This window comes from Rhincodon typus, chromosome 8 (genome assembly GCF_021869965.1).
Source record: "Rhincodon typus isolate 14 chromosome 8, sRhiTyp1.1, whole genome shotgun sequence".
Classification (NCBI taxonomy): Eukaryota; Metazoa; Chordata; class Chondrichthyes; order Orectolobiformes; family Rhincodontidae; genus Rhincodon; species Rhincodon typus.
This window is the reverse complement of record NC_063339.1, coordinates 81,641,461-81,662,277: the sequence shown is the minus strand read 5'-3', so window position 1 is coordinate 81,662,277 and position 20,817 is coordinate 81,641,461. Positions and strand designations below refer to the sequence as shown.

Below are 20,817 nucleotides of genomic sequence, written 5' to 3'. Positions count from 1 at the left end.
ATATGTGGTGCATCTAGGGAATAAGTAAATTGAGGAGCAGTTACGTAGGCAATTCACTGTGAGGTAATTATATTAGAGAAATTCAACTACCTCAATATCAATTGGGATAATCGTAGTATAAATGGTTCAGAGGGGGTGGACTTCTTGACACATAGGTCAGTTTTTTATACCAACATGTAGACGGTCCTTCAAGGGATGAAACAGTGCTGAAAGTAGTTCTCGAGAATGAAGGTGTCAGGTGATCAAGGTGACAGTGGAACAGCATTTTAGTGATAGCGGCCACAACACCATACATTTAAAGTTTGCTATGGAAAAGGAGAAAAATAGGCTCCAAAAAGGGGGTCTTGGATTGGTTTAAGTTGGGATTTATTAAAATAAGGCAGGATCTGGTCAAATCTAGGACATGGCTGTGCCTAGTGGTTTTAATCCAGAAACTCAGCTGGCTCTGGGGACCGTGGCAGATGGTGGAATTTGAATTCAATTTTTAAAAAAATCTGTAATTAATAATCTACTGATGACCATGTATTCATTGTCGATTGTTGGAAAAAAACCATCCAGTTCACTAATGTCCTTCAGGGAAAGAAATCTGTCATCCTCAGCAGGTCTAGACTACATATGACTTCAGACTCATAGCAATGTGGTTGACTCTTAATTGCACTCTGAAATGGCCTAGCAAGCCAGTTATACCAATCACCACAGTCTCATAGAAATGAAACCAGATGGATATCGATGGCATTGACCTAGACAGAAACAGCCCTGTCGACCCTGCCAAGACATCCTTACTAATGCCAAAATTGGGAGAGCCGTCTCATAGATTAGTCAAGCAACAGCCTGACATAGTCATATTCACAGAATCATGCCTTACAATGTCCCAGACACCACCATCTCCACCCCTGCATATGCCCTGTCCCAGGACAGGGGGAGGTGATGGACGAGTGGTATTATCGCTGGACTGTTAATCCAGAGATCCAGATGACGTTCTGGGGACCAGGTTCAAATCCCGCCTTGGCAGATGGTGAAATTTGAACTCAATATCTGGAATTAAGAGTCTAATGATGACTGTGAATCCATTGCCGATTGTTGGAAAAACCCATCTGATTCACCATTGTCCTTTAGGGAAGGAAACTGCCATCCTTGCCTGGTCTGGCCTACATGTGACTCCAGACCCACAGCAATGTGGTTGACTCTGAATTACCCCCTGGGCAATTAGGGACGGGCAATAAATGCTGCCTGGCCAGCGACGCTCTCATCCCGTGAATGAATAAAGGAAAAAAAAAACTGGTAGGACAGGCCCAGTGGTGGCAGCACAGTGGCAAACAGTCAGGAGGGAGCTGACCCAGGGGTGCTGAACATTGATTCTGGACCTCATGAAGTATCCTTCAGGTTAAACATGGGCAAGGAAATCTCTGTTCTCAACTGCCTACCACAGTGCTATATAGGACAGACTTCAAATAGGTCTAGCAACTCAATACTGGACATCCATGAGGCTCTGTGGGCCATCAAAAGCAGCAGAACTGTACTCCAGCACAATGTGCAACCTCATGACCCGGCATATTCCCCCACTCAACCAATACCATCAAGCCAGGGGATTGACCCTTGCTCAACGGAGAGTGCAGGAGGACATGCTAGAATCATAGAATCCAAACCTCAGAGCATCCCACCCAGACCCATCCCCCTAAACGACACCTCCCTGAACACTACGGGCAATTTAGCATGACCAATCCACCTAACCTGCACATCTTTGGACTGTGGGAGGAAACCGGAGCACCCGGAGGAAACCCACACAGACACGGGGAGAATGTGCAAACTCCACACAGACAGTCACCCGAGGCTGGAATCGAACCCGGATCCCTGGCGCTGTGAGGCAGCAGTGCTAACCACTGTGCCACCGTGCTGCCACCGGATCAGCTCCAGGCATATCTGAAAAGGTGGCGTCAAACCTGGTGAAGCCAAATAACATAAGCAGCAAATGAGCATCCCACCCAGACCCATCCCCCTACAACCCACTTAATCTACACATCCCTGAACACTACAGGCAGCAAAAGATAGACAGAGCTAAGTGATCCCACAATCAATGGATCAGATCTAAGCTCTGCAGTCCTGCCACATCCAATCATGAATGGTGGTGGACGATTAAACAGCTCACTGGAGGAGCAAAAACAAAAAAAAAAAATTTTCTGGAAAAGCTCAGCAGGTCCGAAAGCATCTGTGAAGAGAAGTCAGAGTTAGTAGGAACTACAGATGCTCGAGAACCTGACGTAACAAGCTGTAGAGCTGGATGAACACAGCAGGCCGAGCAGCATCACAGGAGCAGGAAGGCTGACGTTTCGGGCGAAGGGTCTAGGCCCGAAACGTCAGCCTTCCTGCTCCTCTGATGCTGCTCGGCCTGCTGTGTTCATTCAGCTCTGCACCTTATTATCTCAAAAATCAGAGTTAATGTTTTGGGTCCGGTGACCATTCCTCAGAAGCCTTTGCAGAAATTTTCAGCCAGAAGTGCTGTGTGGTCCATCTTGGCCTCCTCCAGTGATCCCCAGTATTACAGATACCAGTCTTCAGCCAAGTCAATTCACTCCACATGATGTCAAGAAATGGTCAGAGACATTGATACTGCAAAGGCTACAGGCCTGATAACATTCCGGCAATAGTACTGAAGGTTTGTGCTCCAGAACGTGCTGTTTCCCCCAGCCAAACTATCCTGGTACAGTTACAAAAGTGGCATCTACCCGACCAAGTGGAAAATTGCCCAGGTATGTCCTGTACATAAAAAGCAGGACAAATCCAACCAGGCCAATTACTGTCCCATCAGTCTACTCTCGATCGTCAGTAAACTGATGGAAGATGTCATCACCACCTGCACAGCAATAATCTGCTCACGGATGCCCAGTTTGGGTTTCACTAAAACCACTGCGTTCCTAGCCTCATTACAGCCTTGGTTCAAACATGGACAAATGAGCTGAATTCCAGAGGAGACGTGAGAGTGACAGTCCTTGACATCAAGGCTACATTCGACTGAATGTGGCCTCAAGGAGCCCTAGCAAAACTAGAATCAACAGGTACCAGGGGCAACAGGTATTGGTGGTTGGGAGTCATATCTCGGATGTAGGGAAATAGTTGTTAGATCTCTGCTCCAAGACATCTCTGCAGGAGTTGCTCAGGCAAGTGTCCTAGGCCCAACCACCTTCAGCTTCTTCATCAATGGCCTTTCTTCCATCGTTAGAAGTGGGAATGTTTGCCGATGACTGCACAATGCTCAACACTATTCGCGACTCCTCAGGTACTAAAGGAGTCCATGTTCAAATGCAACAAAATCTGGACAATATCTAGACTTGGGCTGACAAGTGGCAAATAACATTTGCACCACACCAATGCCAGGCTATGATCATCCCTGATAAGAGACATTCTAACCACTGCCCCTTGACAGTCAATGGTGTTACCATGACTGAATTCCCCACTATCAGCATCCTGGGGGTTATCATTGACCAGAACTGGACTCACCGCATATTCCTCCACTCAACCAATACCATCAAGCCAGGAGATCGACTCTTATTCAACGGAGAGTGCAGGAGGACATATAGGAGCAGCTCCAGGCATATCTGAAAAGGTGGTGTCAAACCTGGTGAAGCCAAATAGCATATGCAGCAAATGATAGACAGAGCTAAGTGATCCCAGTTAGAAGAGCAGGTCAGAGACGAGGAATACTGCAGCAAGTAACTCACCTCCTGACTCCCCAAAGCCTGTCCACCATCTAAAAGGCACAAGTCAGGAGAGTGATGGAATATTCCCCATTTGCCTGGATGAGTGACGATCCTGTAACTGTCAAGAAACTTGACAGCATCCAAGGCTAAAACAGCCCCACTTGATTGGCACCAGATCCACAAGCATTCATTCCCTCCACCCCTGACACTCAGTAGTATACACTGCTGCTATCTATAAGATGCAGTACAGAAATTCACCGAAGATCCTTGGACAGCACCTTCCAAACCCACTACCACTTCCAGCTAGAAGGATAAGGCTAGCAAATACATGGGAACACCACCACCTTCAAGTTCCCCTCCAAGCAACTGACAATCCCAACTTGGAAATATATTGCTGCTCCTTCACGGAGTCAAAATCCTAGGGAAAATAAGGACTGCAGATGCTGGAAGCCAGAGTCTACAGATGTGAGGTTGGTAAAGCACAGCATGTCAAACATGCTTAGAGGAGCAGGAAAGTCAACGCTTTAGGCCGGAAACCTTCATCAGGACTGAATCCTGGAATTCCCTCCCTAATGGCATTGTGGGCCACCCCACAGCAGGTGGGCTGCAGCAGTTCAAGGCAGCTGCTCACCACCAACTTCTCAAAGGCATCTAAGGATAGGCAATAAATGCTGGCCAGACAGCGGCATCCACATTCCACAAATGATTAAAAAAATTAATCTAGGAAAAGCTACTTTGGAGTAAATCTACAGAACAGTGGAAGGTGCTTAAAAAGGTACAGGGTGAGCACAAGCCCAACATGCTCTCTTTATGATAATATGTAGGAGCAACAAAGCCTAGAGGACACTGCATTTCTAGGAATATTCAGCACTGGATAAAAAAAAAGAACACAGAGTACAATGGAAGCAAAATAACAGAGGCAGGAGAGGAGTACAGGAAGAGGAGGGGGATCTCAAGAAATCAATTAGGAGAGTGATGCAGGGACAGTGATAGGAAAATACTGACGGGCAATCTGTGTGTGAAGCCGGAGGAAATTGGAAGAGCGTTAAATGAGTACTTCACATCTGTCTTTACTGGGGAGAAAGCAAGTACAGAACTTGAGAAGATGGTTAACTGTGAGACCAGATCACTACAAGAAGTGAGGAGGTATTGGAGGTTTCAGCAGTTAGAAGTGGACAAATCTGGGGCCACGTATTAGTGAGAGTAGAAATAGGAGAACAGGGTAGATTAATGAGTGGTTGAGAAACTGGTACAAGGATATTTTTGGATATTGGGATCTCCCTAGGGCAGAAATGACCTGTAAAAGAGGGACACGTTGCACCTGAACAGGAGGGGAACCAATTTCCTGCTGGGGAGATTTGCAAGAGCTACTCAGGAGGTTTTAACCAGTATGGCAGCGGCAGGGTGAAAAATCCTAAGCAGTTGTGAGAAAAGAGTGAAGGTTCAGGCTGCTTCATAAGTTAAAGGGAGCAAGTTAATTAGACAGGGCAGTCAAGAGCAAGGCAGAGAATGAGGTAAGACTGATGAATTAAATTGCATTTATTTCGATGGAAGAGGCCTGACAAGTAAAGCAAACAAACTCAGGGCATGGATAAGAACACAGGACTGGGATGTCAGAGCTATTATTGAAACATGACTACGGGAGAGGCAGGACTGCCAGCTCAATGTTCCGGGGTATAAATGTTAGAGGAAGGATCGAAAGGGAGAGAAGAGAGAAGTGGGGATGGCATTTTTGATTAGGGAAAATATCACAGCAATACTTAAAAAGGATTTTCCTGGGGGATTGCCAAATGCAGCTATATGGGCAGAACTGAGAAATATGAAGGGGTCTTCACCTTGGTGGGATTGTACTCTCAGCCTCCCCAATAGTCAGGGGGAAATTGAGGAGCAAATATGTAGTGGGATAGTAAGTGTTTTCATAGTAGGGGATTTTAACTTTCCAAACATAGACTGGGATTTCCATAGTGTTAAGGGTTTGGATGGAGAGCAATTTATAAGAACATTTTCTTTACCAATATGTAGATGAGTCGGAGAGAAGAAACAAAACTCTACCTTCCCTTGGGATATAAGGGAGGGCAAGTGACTGAGGTGTTAGTGGGGGAGCACTTTGGGACCAGTGACCATAATTCTATTAGTTTTAAATTAAATTGAGCTCGGCCAATTTTGATGGTACTAGACAGGAACTTTCAAAAGTTGATTGGAGTACACTGTTTGCAGGTAAAGGGATAACCGGCAAGTGGGAGGCTTTGAAAAAAGTGAGATAGAGAGAATTCAGAGGCAATACTTTCCTATTAAAGTTTTCTTTTCCTCCATCCATTCATAGCATGAGGGCATTGCTGGCTAGGCAGCATTTATTGCCCAGAAGGCAGTTCAGAGTCAACACATTGCTGTGGGTCTGTTGTAGGCCAGACCAGGTAAGGATGGCAGTTTCCTTCCCTACAGGACATTAGTGAACCAGGTGGGTTTTTTCCAACAATCGACAATGGATTCATGGACATCAATATATTCTTAATTCCAGATTTTGTTTTATTGAATCCCGCTGAGGCAGGATTCGAACACAGGTCCCCAGAATGTTATCCGAGTCTCTGGATTAACAATCCAGTGATAATACCACTAGGCCATTGCCTCCCCTAAGGGAGGAAAAGGCTATTAGGAATAGGGAACAATGAATGACAAGACGCATTGAGGCTCTGGTCAAGACAAGTTAGGAGGCATATGTCAGATGTAGACAGCTAGGATCAAGTGATTCCTTTGAGGAGTATAGGGAGAGGTGGAATATACTTTCACAGAATAGAATGCCTACAGTGTGGAAACAGGCCCTTCGGCCCAACAAGTCCACACCGACCCACACAGCATCCCACCCAGACCCATCACCCTATAACCCACCTAATCTACACATCCCTGAACACTACAGGCAATTTAGCATGACCAATTCACCTAGCTTGCACATCTTTGGACTGTGGGAGGAAACCAGAGCACCCGGAGGAAACCCACGCAGACACAGGGAGAATGTGCAAACTCCACTCAGACAGTTGCCCGAGGGTGGAATCGAACCCGGGTCCGTGGCACTGCGAGGCAGCAGTGCTAACTACTGAGCCACCGTGCCACCCCATTTTTTTTTGCATGCTTATGAGGTAAATCAGGAGGGCAAACAGGGGAAACAGATAGCTTTGGTAGATAATGTTAAGGAGAATCCAAAGAGATTTTACAAGTACATCAAGGGAAAGCGAGTAACTAGCAAGAGAACAGGGCCCCTTAAAGATCAACAAGGCCACCTATGGTTAGAGCCACAGGAGATGAGTGAGATACTAAACAAATATTTTGTGTCAGTACTCAGTGTGGAGAAAGACACTGAAGTTAAGGAACTTGAGGTAATGAATAGTGAAGTCTAGAAAAGAGTACACATTACAGAAGAGGAAGATATCGACGTCTTAAAACACTTTACGGTGGATAAATCCCTAGGACTTTATCAAATATATCCCAGGACATTGTGGAAAGGTAGGGAAGAAACTGTGAGGACGCTAGCAGAGACTGTTATCATCAATAGCCACGGGTGAGGTGCTGGTAGACTGGAGAGTCATTAATGTTGCGCTTTTATTTAAGAAAGGCTACAAGGAAAATGCCAAGGAACTACTGACCAGTGAGCCTGATGTCAATGTTGGGTAGGATTCTGAGAGACATGATTTACGTGCATTTGGAGAGGCAAGGAAAGATCAGGAATAGGCAACATGGCTTTGTGCCTGGGAAATCATGTCTCAGAAACTTGATTGAGTTTTTTTGAGGATGTGACCAAGAGGATAGCCGAGCGTAGAGCAGTAGACATTGTCTACATGGACTTCAGCAAGGCCTTCAACAAGGTTCCGCGTGGTAGACTGGTTAGTAAGGTTAGATCACATGGGATCCAGGGAAATCCAGCCAATTGGACACAAAACGGATTGAGGACACAAAATTGATTGACAGTATGAGACAGAGTGGTGGTAGAGGGTTGTTTTACGGAGTGGAGGCATGTGACTAGTATTGTTCTGCAAGGATCAGTGCTGGGTCCACTATTGTTTGGCATTTATAGAAATGATTTGAATGAGAATATAGGAGGCATTGTTAGTGAGTTTGCAGATGACACCAAAATTGGTGGTATAGTGGACAGTGAAGGTGGTTATCTAAGATTACAATGGGATCTTGATCAGGTGGGCCAATGAGCTGAGGAGTGGTAGATGGAGTTCATTTTAGATAAATGTGAGATGTTGCATTTTGGAAAGACAAACCAGGGCATAACTTACAATGGTAGGGCCCTGGGTAGTGTTGTTGAACAGAGACACCTAGGGATGCAGATAAATAATTCCTTGAAAGTGGTGTCACAGGTAGACAGGGTGGTGAAGGCACCATTTGCCTTCATTGGTCAGACCATTGAATATTGGAGTTGGGACATCATGTTGCAGCTGTATAGCACATTGGTGAGGCCACTTTTGGAGTACTGCATGCAGTTCTGGCCATCCTACTATAGAAAGGATGTTATTAAACTGGAAAGGGACAGAAAAAATTTACAAGGATGTTACTAGGACTGGAGGGTTTCAGTTATGAGGAGGGGCTGGATAGCTGGGACTTTTTTCCCTGGAGCGGAGGAGGTTGAGGAGTAACCTTATAGAGGTTATAAAGTCATGAAGGGCATAGATAAGGTAAATAGTGAAGGTCTTTTCCCTAGGGTAGAGGAGTCCAAACTGGAAGGCATAGGATTAAGATGAGGGGGGAAAAGATTTAAAAGAGACCTGAAGAACAACTTTTTCCACACAAAGTGTGATGTGTATTGGAATGCCAAAGGAAGTGGTAAAGGTGGGTACAATTACAACATTTAAAAGACATTTGGACAGGTACTGTAAATGATTTGGATGAAGGAGTGGAAGGGTGGATTAGTAAGTTCACGGATGATACGAAGGTGGGTCACGTTGTGGACAGTGCAGACGGCTGTTCTAGGTTACAAAGGGACATTGATAGGATGCATGGCTGGGCTGAGAAGTGGCAGATGGAGTTTAACCCTGAAAAGTGTGAGGTGATTCATTTTGGAAGGACAAACTTGAAAGCAGAATACGGGTTAACAGAAAGATTCTTGGCAGTGTGGAGGAGCAGAGGGATCTTGGGGTTCATGTTCACAGTTCCCGGAGAGCTGCCACCCAGGTGGATAGAGTTGTTAAGAAGGCGTATGGTGTGTTAACTTTCATTAGTGGAGGGATTGAGTTCAACAGCCGTGAAGTTATGCTCCAGCTATACGAAAGCCTGGTTCGGCCACATCTGGAGTATTGTGTCCAGTTCTGGTCACCTCATTACAGGAAAGACGTGGAAACGCTAGAAAAGGTGCAGAGCAGATTTACCAGGATGTTGCCTGGAATGGAGGAAAGGTCATATGAGGAAAGGTTGAGAGAGCTAGGGCTTTTCTCTTTAGAACGACGAAGGATGAGAGGTGACTTGATCGAGGTGTACAAAATGATCAGAGGTATAGATAGAGTAGTCAGCCAGAGACTTTTTCCTAGGGTGGAGGTAGCTTTTACGAGGGGACATAATTTTAAAGTGAAAGGAGGTAGACATCAGGGAGACATCAGAGGTAGGTTCTTTACTCAGAGAGTGGTAGGGGCGTGGAATGCATTGCCGGAGAGGGTAGTGGAGTCGGCCTCATTAGGGGCATTTAAGCAGCTATTAGATAGGCATATGGATGATAGTATAAGGTAGCGGTGGCGGTTAGATAGACCTTAGGTTGAGGGTAAAAGTTCGGCACAACATCGTGGGCCGAAGGGCCTGTACTGTGCTGTACTGTTCTATGTTCTATGTACATGAACAGGAAAGGTTGAAAGGAATATGGTGAAAAAAAGGCAGATAAATGGGACTAGTTTAGTCTGGGAAATCTGATTGGCATGGATGAGTTGGACCAAAGGGTCTGTTTCCCTGTTGTACGACTATCTAGATAAAGTGTTTCATATGTTGTTGTGGGAGATGAGAGGAGAAATGGTAGGCACCCTGACCCAAATTTTTAAACCGTCTCTGGCCACTGGAGGAGCATTATGTTTACAAGGATGGTAGAGACAGACCAGAGAAATGTAGACCAGGGAGTCTTCAGAGGTACAGAACCACTGGAGAAAATTGTAAAGTTGAAAACTCATCTCCATTTAAAGAGGTAAGTTTTGATCAGGGATAGTCAGAGGGAGGTCACGCCTAATGAATCTGGTCGAATTTCTCGAAGAGCGTCTAAGTGTATAGATGAGGGCAGGGTAGTTGATGTAGTATATATGGATTTCAGCAAGGTCTTCAACAAAGTCTCACATAGGAGTTTGATAACGATGGTAAAAGCACATGGATCTAGGGTAAATTAGCTTGTTGGATCCAAAATTGGTTTAATGACATTGACACGGGGTGGTAGTAGAAGGCTGTTTGTGTGACTGAAGGCCAGCTCCAGTGGCATATCACAGGAATCCACGCTGGGTTGTTTATTTACATAATTTATAAATATTACAAATAGTGAGAATGTGAGGGATGATAAGTAAATTTGCGAATGACACAAAGATTGGCCAGGTGGTTGACATTGAGGAAGAAGGTCTTAAGTTCCAGGAGGATAAATTATTTAACCTATTTTTCTAATCAACCTGTTCAGAGCTGTTATTACACATCTTTGGAGTAGGTGGGACTTGGAACCTAGCCCTCTCAGTTCAGGGGTAGGGACATTACCGCTGTGCCACAAGAGGGCCCCATGGTTACAGGATAATATTGGTCAGATGGGCAGATCAGTAGCAGATACAATTTAGTCCTTATAAATGTGAAGTGATGCACAAGGGAGTATTCAGTGAATGGGAAGAGACTAGAAAGCTCACAGGAACAGGGGGATCTTGGGGTGCTTGTCCACAATTCCCTGAAGTGGCAGCACAGGTTAATTGGTTAGTTAATATGGCACCTGGACACTTGCCTTTATGAGTCATGGCATGGATTACAAGAGCAGGGAGGGGATACTGGAGCTGTACAGAACTTTGGTTAGGCCACAGCTGGAGTACCTTGTGAAGTCTTGATCTCTGCATTATAGGATGAAGGTGATTGCACTAGAGGAGGTGCAAAGAAGATTCACCAGCTTGTTGCTTGGGATGGAGCATTTCAGCTACGACGAGAGGGTGGATAAGGTCAGATTGTTTTCTTTGGAGCAGAGAAGATTGAGGGGTGAGCTAATAGAGATGTATAAAGATTGAGGAAAATGAACAGAGTGAATGGAAAGCAGCTCTTCCCTTAGTCAAAGGGTCAATAACAAGGGGGCATAACTTTCAAGTGAAAGGTAGGAGGTCTAGAGGGGATTTAAGGAAATTGTTTTTCACTCAGAAGGTGGTGTGGGTCTGCAATGCATTGCCTGGGACGGAAGTTGAGGCAGGAAACCTCAAGCTGTAAAAAATTCTTGGATGCGCACTTAAAATAGTCAAGGCTATGGGGCTAGTATGGGAAAGTGGGACCAGAGTAGGTATTGGTATATTTTTGGTAGCACAGACTTGATGGGCCAAAGGTCTTTTTTTCTACTGTATGATTCAATGAATGAACTTGACTGAATGAAATGAGTTGTGGCCAGTAATGAGTAACAGCTGTTTCTCAAGCAGCCAAGAACATAGGTCTCAATAAAATGTTAAAACACGAGGCCAGCTCTTCCTAGTATAGCAACAAGTAGTAAAGTTTTACCATTCTCGTGATGTGTGCCTATTATGTCCTCGATATCTTCTTGGATGATGTCGTCGTTGGCTATCATGCCATCCATACTGGTGACTGCCATGCCATTTATTTCTTCTCATTTCTGTACCTATCAAAAATATTCACATTAAAGCATCAAAACAGATTGGGATAGTGTCAATATTCACCTCCTACCATAATTATTGTGCAAAATTGATATTTGTCCGATTTAGAAAGTGAGGACCATTTCCTTAAGGACCGAAAGATTTTGGAGCAGATTCATTCATGGGATATGCGTGTTTCCACAAGTCAGCATGAATTGTCCTTCCCTAACTACCCACAAGAAAGTGGTTATGAGTTGCCTCCTTGAACTGTTGCCAATGTGGTGTAGGGGCACACTCAGTGAATAAGAATGGGACAACCTGAATCCCAAAGTAACAGATACAGTCGAACCTGTCAGACATAAAAGAGAAGGTAAAGAGACGAAGACAGGTACATCATGAAACGAAACTAATGGCAGCAGCCCATGCTGTCTGCTGTTGCAGCAGAGAGAGGCATAAATGTTGGAAGTGATCTGTCAACGTTTCAGGTGGTATGTCACAGTGGAAAAAACAGGCAGCACACAAAATAAAGTTTTAAATGGAAACAGAATCCATGAAGTTGAAGATCCAAAACCAATTGAGTTACTACTTTAATCCCTTTAAAAAAAATCTAAGTGGGAATTGCTGGAGATCCTAAAAGATCACAGGACACAGTTTAAAATCAGATCATGCACTGGATACCTCTGTTGTGTGTTCAAATCCAATTATTTTATTGGAGCCACAAACTGGGTTTATAGGACCTCTCAAGTGATGTCAGCTCAGTGATTCTCATCAGGTGAGTAATGGTCTTTAAAATGCAACACACTTTCCTGCTGCAGACTGTCTCCTTTCCTTTACAAAAAGTGTTCTTCCTAAAAAGAGCGATCTGATTGCACAGAACACATTCCAGCCTCTACGTTTCCAATCTCTCCCCTCTCGCCTCTCTTAGAGCTTTCTAAGCTGTATGAATGACAAATCATGTAAATACTGTGGCCACAAGAGTAGGTTAGAGGCTAGGAATCCTGCAGCAAGTAACTCACCTCCTGACACCCCAAGGCCTGTCCACCATCAACAAAGAACAAATCAGGAGTGTGATGGAATACTTTCCACTTGCCTGGATGAGTGCAGCTCCAACAACACTGAAGAAACTTTACACCTTTCAGGACAAAGTAGCCCACTTGATTGGCACCACATCCATTCCTCCACCACTGACAGTCAGTAGCACAAGTGTGATCTATCCACAAGATCCACGCAGAAATTTACCGAAGCTCCTTCTGATGAATGATCATTGGAATTCAAACACTAACTCGTTTTTCTCTCTACAGATGCTGCCAGACTTTCATGAGTTTCTTCTAGCAATGGAATTTCTTTGTTTTATACTTAGAAAGCGCCTTCCAAACTTATGAGCAGTACTGTCTAGAAGGGCAAGGACAGCAGATACTTAGAAACATCACCACCTACAAGTTCACCTCCAAGCCACACACAATCCTGACTTGAAAATATATTGCTGTTCATTCACTGTCGCTGGGTCACAATCCTGGAATTCCCTCTCTAAGGGCATAGTGGTCTACCTAGAGCACGTGGACTGTTGCAGTTCAAGAAGGAAGCTCACCACCACCTTCTCAGCACAACTAGGGAAGAACAATAAATTCTGGTCCAGACACTGACGCCCATATCCCATAAGTGAATAAAAAGATTTCATACCTGCCAATTTCTAACTGCTCCAAATTCACAAAAACAGAAATTGCTGGAGAAATTCAGCAGGTTTGGCAGAATCCGATGAGAGAAAAAAAAGTTAGCATTTCAAGTTCTGTGACTCTTCTTCAGACACTTCTGAAAAAAGGAACATCGGATCAGGATTGGCTATTCAGCCCTACAAGCCTGTTCTGCCTTTCGATTACATTATGGCTTATCCGTGGCCTAACTCCCATAGAGTATCTTTGCTTCATATCCCTTAATAATAAAAAGTTACCTATCTCAGATTTAAAATTAGCGACTAATCTAGCATTCACTGCCATTTGAGGAAAACAGCTCCAAATATCTACCACCTTTTGTGTGTAGAAGTGCTTCCTAACATCTCTCCTGAATGGTTGGCCCCTAATTCGCAGACTGCATAGTCTAGTTGTAGAATCCCCAATCGGTAGAAATAGTTTATCTTCATCTACCTTGTCTTTTCCCGTTAATATCATGAAGACTGCAAACAGATCACCCTTTAACCTGCTTAATTCTAGAGAAAAGAGGTGTAATTTGTATTATCTCTCCTCATGACTCTAATCTCTGAAGTCCAGGGGGCTACTCACCAAATTTGGGAAATTTGGGTGGGGGGGGTGCGCAAATTCTCTGCTCAGTGATGTCATACCAGGCCCATTGGAAGACAGTTATGTTTGTTGGAGATCAATCATCTCATCTCTAGGACCTTTCTGTAGAAGTTCCCCAGCAGTGTCCTAGGCCAAATGCTTAATCAATGGCTTTCCCTTTAACATAAGTTCAGTTTGCTGATGATTGCGCAATGTTCAGCGCCTTTCAGGATTCCTCTGATATTTAAACAGTCCTTGTTCAAATGCAAGGAAAAGTTGACAGTATCCAGCTGACAAGTGTAAATAACATTTGCACCACACAAATGCCAGACAATGATCACTTCTAATATGAGACAATTTCATCACCATCTGTTGACTTTCAATAGCGTTACCACCATCACTGAATTCCCTACTCTCAACATCATGGGGTTTTGATTAACCAGACCTGGACTCACCACATAAATTCAGTGGCAACAACACCAGGTCAGAGCAAGTAGTTCTACAGCAAATAACTTACCTCCTGACTCCACAAACCCTGTCCACCATCTACAAGACACAAGTCAGGCAAATGATAGAATACTCTTCACATTCCTTGATGACTGCAGCTCCAACAACACTCAAGAAATGCTTGACACCATTCTGGATAAAGTTACCCGCTTGATTGGCACCAAATCCAGAAGCATCCATTCCCTCCACCACCAATGCTCATGTAGCAGCAGAAGGCACAATCTACAAGATGCACTGCACAAATTCACTAAAGATCCTTAAGACTGCGCTTATAATGGAGAGAACATCATAAATTCACAGGAAAGATGTGGAAGCGTTGGAAAAGATGCAGAGGAGATTTACCAGGATGTTGCCTGGAATGGAGGGAAGGTCTTATGAGAAAAGTTTGAGAGGGCTAGGGCTTTTCTCTTTAGAACGACGAAGGATGAGAGGTGACTTGATAGAGGTGTACAAAATGATCAGAGGTATAGATAGAGTGGGCAGCCAGAAACTTTTTCCTAGGGTGGAGGTAGCTATTACAAGGGGGCATAGTTTTAAAGGGAGAGGAGGTAGATATAGGGGTACGTCAGAGGTAGATTCTTTACTCGGAGAGTGGTAGGGGCGTGGAATGCATTGCCGAAGAGGGTAGTGGAGTCGGCCTCGTTAGGGGCATTTAAGCGGCATTTAGATAGGCATATGGATGATAGTATAAGGTAGGGTGGAGGTGAGATAGACCTTAGGTTTAGGGTAAAAGTTCGGCACAACATTGTGGGCCGAAGGGCCTGTACTGTGCTGTACTATTCTATGTTCTATGTAATAGTGCAGCTGAAGATGGTTGGGACACTACCCTGAAGAACTCCTGCAGAGATGTCCTGGAGCTGAGATGACTGACCTCCAACAACCACAACCAAATTCCTACGTGCCTAGTATTATTCTTGATGCAAGACCACTTCCATCCAAAATGACAAAGGCAACAGATTCATGGGAACACCAACACCTCCAAGTTCCCCTCCAAGCCACTCACCATCTAGACTTGGAAATATATTGCCATTTGTTCACTGTCACTGGGTCTAAACCCTGCAATTCCCTTCCAAAGGGCATTGAGAGTTCACCTATCGCACATGGACTTCTTAAAAATGTATTCATTTGTGGTATGTGGGCATCGCTGGCTCGCCAACATTTTATGCCTGGTAGAGAGCTGCTTTCTTCAATCGTTGCAATTCACCTGTTGTAGGTTGACCTACAATGCCATGAAGAAGGGAATTCAACGAGTTTAACCCAAGGACAATGAAGGAAAGGCAACATATTTCCAAGTCAGGATGTTAAGTGGTTCAGAAGGGAACTTGAAGTTGGTGGCGCTCCAATGTTTTTGCTGCTCTTCTACTTCTAAATGGAAGTGGTTATGGTTTTGGAAGGTGCTGTCTGAGGATCTTAGGTGAAATTCTGCAGTGCATCTTGTAGATAATACACACTACGGCTACTGAGCGTCGGTGGCAGAGGGAGTGGATGGAGAGCCAATGAAGCAGGTTGCTTTGTCTTGGATGATGTCAAGCTTTTTGAATGTTGTTGGAGCTGCACTCATTCAGGCAGGTGGGGTGTATTCCATCACACTCCTGACTTGAACCTTGTAAATGATGGACAGGCTTTGGAGAGTCAGGGGATGAGTTACTTGCCACAGTCTTCCTAGTCTCTGACCTGCTCTTATAGCCACGGTGTTTATGTGACAAGACAATTTGAGTTTCTGGTCAATGGTAACCCTCAAGATATTGATATGGGGAATTCAGTAATAACAACACCATTGAGTGTCAAGGGATGGTGGTCAGATTGTCTCATATATGATGGTCATAGCCCAGTATTTGTATGGTGTGAATGTTACCTGTCACTTGTCAGCCAAATTCTGTATATTGCTCAGATCTTGTTGCATTTGAACATGGACTGCTTCAGTATCCGAGGAGTCACAAATGCTGCTGAAAATTTCACAATCATTGGCGAACATCCCTACTTCTGACCGTATGATGGATGAAGCAGCTGCATCAACTGCAGCAGTTCAAGAAAGCACCTTACCACCACCTTCTCAAAGGCAACTAGGGTCGAACAACAAATGTTGGCCAGCCAGCAAAGCCCACATCCCACAAGTGAAGAAAATAAAAGTATCATTCTTGTAAACCTGTTTTGTAATCCCTCCAAGGCCAATATATCCTTCCTGAGGTGTGGTGCCCAAATCTGTTCTCAGTACTCCAAGTGAAGACTAACCAGTTTTGAATAACAGCAGCATAACTTCTCCACCCTTGTACTTATTGTCCTCTAGGTATTAAGGCCAGCATTCATTACCTTTTCTAAAGTTTTGGAGCAGATTTGTAGCTTGGGTTGTGGATGTTGAGGCTGGTTGGCTCGCCGAGCTGGTTCGTTGTTGTTCCGCAGATGTTTCATTACCCTGCTGGATACCAGTATCAGTGAAGCCTCCGATGAAGCGCCATTGTGTTTTCCCTCGGTTTTCAACTCTGGAGTCCGTTGAGTGGATTACCTCACTTCTGGTTTTTCTTCGCAATGGAGTATATATGGGGTCGAGTTCTATGTGTTTGTTGACGGCTTTCTTCGTGGAGTACCAGGCTTCTAGGAACTCCCGAGCCTGTCTCTGCTATCCCTCACCGGAATCAAATTCACCAGAGAGGAGGAGAAGAACAAACAGCTCCCATTCCTGGACATCATGGTAGAGCACAGGACAAATGGGGAATTCCAAATGAAAGTGCACAGAAAAGCCACACACACTGACCAAGTACTGAACTTTAACAGTAACCATCCTAATGCACACAAACAAAGCTGCATGCGAACATTATTTAAACGAACAACACACTGCAGCAGCATAGAACTACACCAAGAAGAAAAATACCTCTTCCAGGTATTCAAGACCAATAGATATCCAAAAAACTGGGTCAGAAGATGCCTATTACACAAACAACACCAGGAAGATACTACACACCCCGACACACTCATCACGCTACCTTACATCAGGAACACATCGGAACTAACCATAAGACTCTTAGGACCGCTGGGCATCAGAGTAGCACACAAACCCACATCAACTCTACAACAACTGCTCACCCGAACCAAAGATCCACTACCCACTATGGACAGGACAATTCGTCATATACAAGATTCCCTGCAGAGACTGTGACAAACACTACGTCGGACAAACAGGCAGGAAATTAACAACAAGGGTACACAAACACCAATTGGCTACAAAAAGACATAACCAATACTGACTCATCTCTATCTGCATGGATAAGGAGAACCACCAATCCTATTGGGACAACACCAAGATCCTGAGACAAGCAAAGCAGAGACAGGCATGGGAGTTCCTAGAAGCCTGGTACTCCATGAAGAAAGCCATCAACAAACACGTAGAACTCGACCCCATATACACTCCACTGCAAAGGTAAACCGGAAGTGAGGTAATCCAGCTCAACGGACTCCAGAGTTCAAAACCCAGGCGGGAAAACACAACGGTGCTTCATCAGAGGCTGCTCTGATGGCGTTACCCAGCAGGGTAATGAAACATCTGCGGAACAACAACGCACCAGCTCAGCGAGCCAACCAACCTCAACATTCATTACCTTTCTTGACACTTTTCTGCACCTGTTCATGGTATTTTAACGATCTATTCACCTGAACCCCAAGTCACTTGGACTTCTACTGTATTTAGCTTCACACCATCTAGAAAAAAATTCCCTGATCGATCCTTCTTCAGTCCAAAATTGATTCCTCACACTCGCACTGAACTCTCTCTATCACAGTTTTGCCCATTCACCTAGTCTATCACTATTCCCTCATAATTTTATGCTATCAACTACACTGTCAATAATTGTGTCATCGGGTGTTAGGCTAACTAGTCTGTAATTCCCTGGTTTTCCTCGTAGTGGTGTGCAATTTTCCGATCCAAAGCGACAATTCATGCATCTAAGGAACTTTACAATATTTTAGTCAAGGTATCTACAATGTGCTCCACTACTTTATTTAACAACCTCGGACGGTAACGGGCAAATCCTGTGCATCTGTCACTCTTCAATTCCACTAGTTTCCTTATTACCAATCTTTTACTTACGTACTGGACTCAAAATGTTAACGCTGCTTTCTCGCACCACAGATACTGCCAGACCTGCTGACTTTCTCCAGCAACTTGTGTTTTTGTTTCTGATCTCCAGTTCTTTGTTTTACGCTTCTATTTCACTCTACTTCTCCAACACATTGTCCTTAGTCGGCAAGCCACAGCATCTCTTCTCTAATTGATTATAATCTCCCTCTAATTTATTAGCTCGATCCTAAACCAGCGCCATTTACCCCAATCCTTCCCGGCATAACCACTTCCACTTCCACTTCCGTGTCAGAGGGAGGGGAATGAGTTGTGCCAGCGTAGGCAACGGCAGTCAGGCATTCAGTGCGCATGTTCCCTTCCAGCAGTCCGGTTATCCATTGCGCATGCCCTGCAGACCCTGTGTCCAATGCGCATGCTCAGAGATGGAGAGCGGGAAGGTAAACGATTGGGTAGGTGGTTCTGGGAGGTACTGAGAGCGGTGAGTGAGTGGCCGAGAGCCCGAGAAAAGCTGGGGCTGTGGGCGACTGGGCAAAGTGGGAGAGGCGCATCACTCACTGCGGTCCAGGGGGGAACCGGCGTCTGATGAGGGGTGACACTAGGGTGTGGTCAGAGGGATGAAAACAGAAGTTGCTGGAAAAGCTCACTAGGTCTGGCAGCAAATGTGAAGAAAAAAATCAAAGTTAACGTTTCGGGTCTGGTGATCCTTAGAACTCATGATAGCTGGAAAAACTTCGGTTTATATGCAGAAAATAGGGAGCGGGATGGGGTAGGGAGTGAACGATAGGGTGGAGCTGGAAGAGAGAGAAGAGCTGTTGGACAAAGGAGATAATAATGATCTGGCTGGGAGGGTGAATAGTTGTTAACGGGGACTGTTAGTGACTAACAATAGGTAGCGTGTAATGGCAGGCTATGTGACAACAAGGCCTGGTGTGTGGGTTAGGGGGCTGGCACGTAGGAGAGTTCAGGCCCTAATATTATTGAACTCAATATTGAGTCTGGAGGGCTAAAGGGTCCCCAAGTGGAAAATAAGGTGTTGTTCTTCCAGCTTGTGTTGAGCTTCACTGGAACACTGCAGCAAGCCAGAGACAGAGATGTTGGCCAGGAAACAGGGTGGTGCGTTAAAGTGGCAGGCAACAGTAGTTCAGGGTCTCTTTTTTTTTGCGAGCAGGCCATAGATGTTCTGTGAAGCGGGCACCCAGAGTACGCTTCGCTTCCCCAATGTAGAGGAGACCACATTGCGAGCAGCGAATGCAGTAGACTAGATTCTGGGAAGTGCAGGTGAAGTGTTGTGATCAGAGGGATACTGGGGTCCGGTCGGTGTAGGTCACTGGGATGCAAGGGTGTAGTAGGATGATACTGGAGTCTGGTCATGTGAGGCTGAGGTCGTGAGATACAGGGAAGGGAGGGCGGTGTTTTGACTCCAATGTGCAAAAAAGTGGGGTGAGGGAGACCAGGTCCATGTTAGTGTGGGGTCTTGGGAAGATGTTGAATTGGATTCACATCAGGTACAGTTGGGAAGGAGTCTGGTGGTGTGAGTTGGATAGGGATGGGAGGTGTTGTTCTGGAGGTCAGAGATAAGTGAGGTTTAGTTTTGTGATTACCAAACAGTTGGAGTAGGTTTTTAGACTTTGAACTTTTCTTGTGTAGTTATTAAGCTTGAGTAAGTTAGAATCCTCAGAATGCTGTAATCTCAAGGGTTCCAGGTGCACAGCGATTATCCATCAGAATTTTCAATTTCCCAGGCAATTCCCTTGGCTTCAGCCACATTAAGAATTCTATAAAGCCCACAGTGCAACTCCAATTTGTACTGCTTCAATAACTGGCTAGCCAGTCTGCCTAATATTTGCTGGGTAACTCCTGGTGGGGCATGATGTATCCAGTGATGGTGGTGTCTGGGACATTGTCTGTCAGTTATGATTTCATGAGTATGACTATGTTAGGCTGTTGGGTGACTAAGTCTGTGAGACAGGTGTGAGGCTGTCTGACCTACTGTGCTTTTCCAGCCGCATACCTATAGAATCTGGCTTCCAGCATCTGCAGTCCTTATCATCTCCAAGTCTGTGAGGCAGTTCTCCTGATTTTGGCATTAGTCCCCAGTTGTTAAGACGGAGGGTTTTACAGGGTTGACAGGGCAGTTTTTGCAATTGTTGTTCCCAGTGCCTAAGTTGATGCCAAATGGTCTGTTCGGTTTTGTTTCTTGTTTTGAGACTTTGTAGCAATTGATGCAATTTAGTGGCTTGCTAATCCATTTGAGGAAAGTTTAAAAATCAACCACATTGCTGTGTCTCTGCTGTCACATGTAGGCCAGACCAGGTGAGGATGGCAGCTTTCATTTGCTGAAGGATGTTAGTCAACCAGATGGATTTTTCTGACAATCGACAATGGTTTCACTTTCTTAAATGAATTTGAATTCTGCTGTGGTGGGATTTGAACTGCGTGCTGAGAACATTAACTTGAGTTTTTATATTATGGAGTTTAAACTAGAT

The 20,817-nt window shown here is 44.8% G+C and overlaps 1 protein-coding gene across 8 annotated transcripts in view; it reads right to left on the bottom strand.

Annotated features, from left to right (window-relative positions):
• wdr21 (WD repeat domain 21) overlaps nucleotides 1-18,686 on the bottom strand; it is an 87,906-nt gene extending 69,220 nt beyond the window's left edge. For 4 of the 8 annotated variants that reach the window (XM_048599736.1, XM_048599742.1, XM_048599743.1 and 1 more), the window contains exons 1-2: nucleotides 18,577-18,686; nucleotides 11,388-11,505 (exon numbers count right to left, since the gene is read on the bottom strand). In XM_048599736.1, coding sequence (XP_048455693.1) covers nucleotides 11,388-11,497 — 110 coding nt within the window. In that variant the 5' untranslated portion in view covers nucleotides 11,498-11,505; nucleotides 18,577-18,686. Of the gene's footprint in view, nucleotides 1-11,387; nucleotides 11,506-13,159; nucleotides 13,212-13,755; nucleotides 13,917-18,340 lie in introns of those variants that run through there. The other 4 variants (XM_048599738.1, XM_048599737.1, XM_048599740.1 and 1 more) reach the window with 4 other exon arrangements.
• Nucleotides 18,687-20,817: the final 2,131 nt, after the last annotated feature.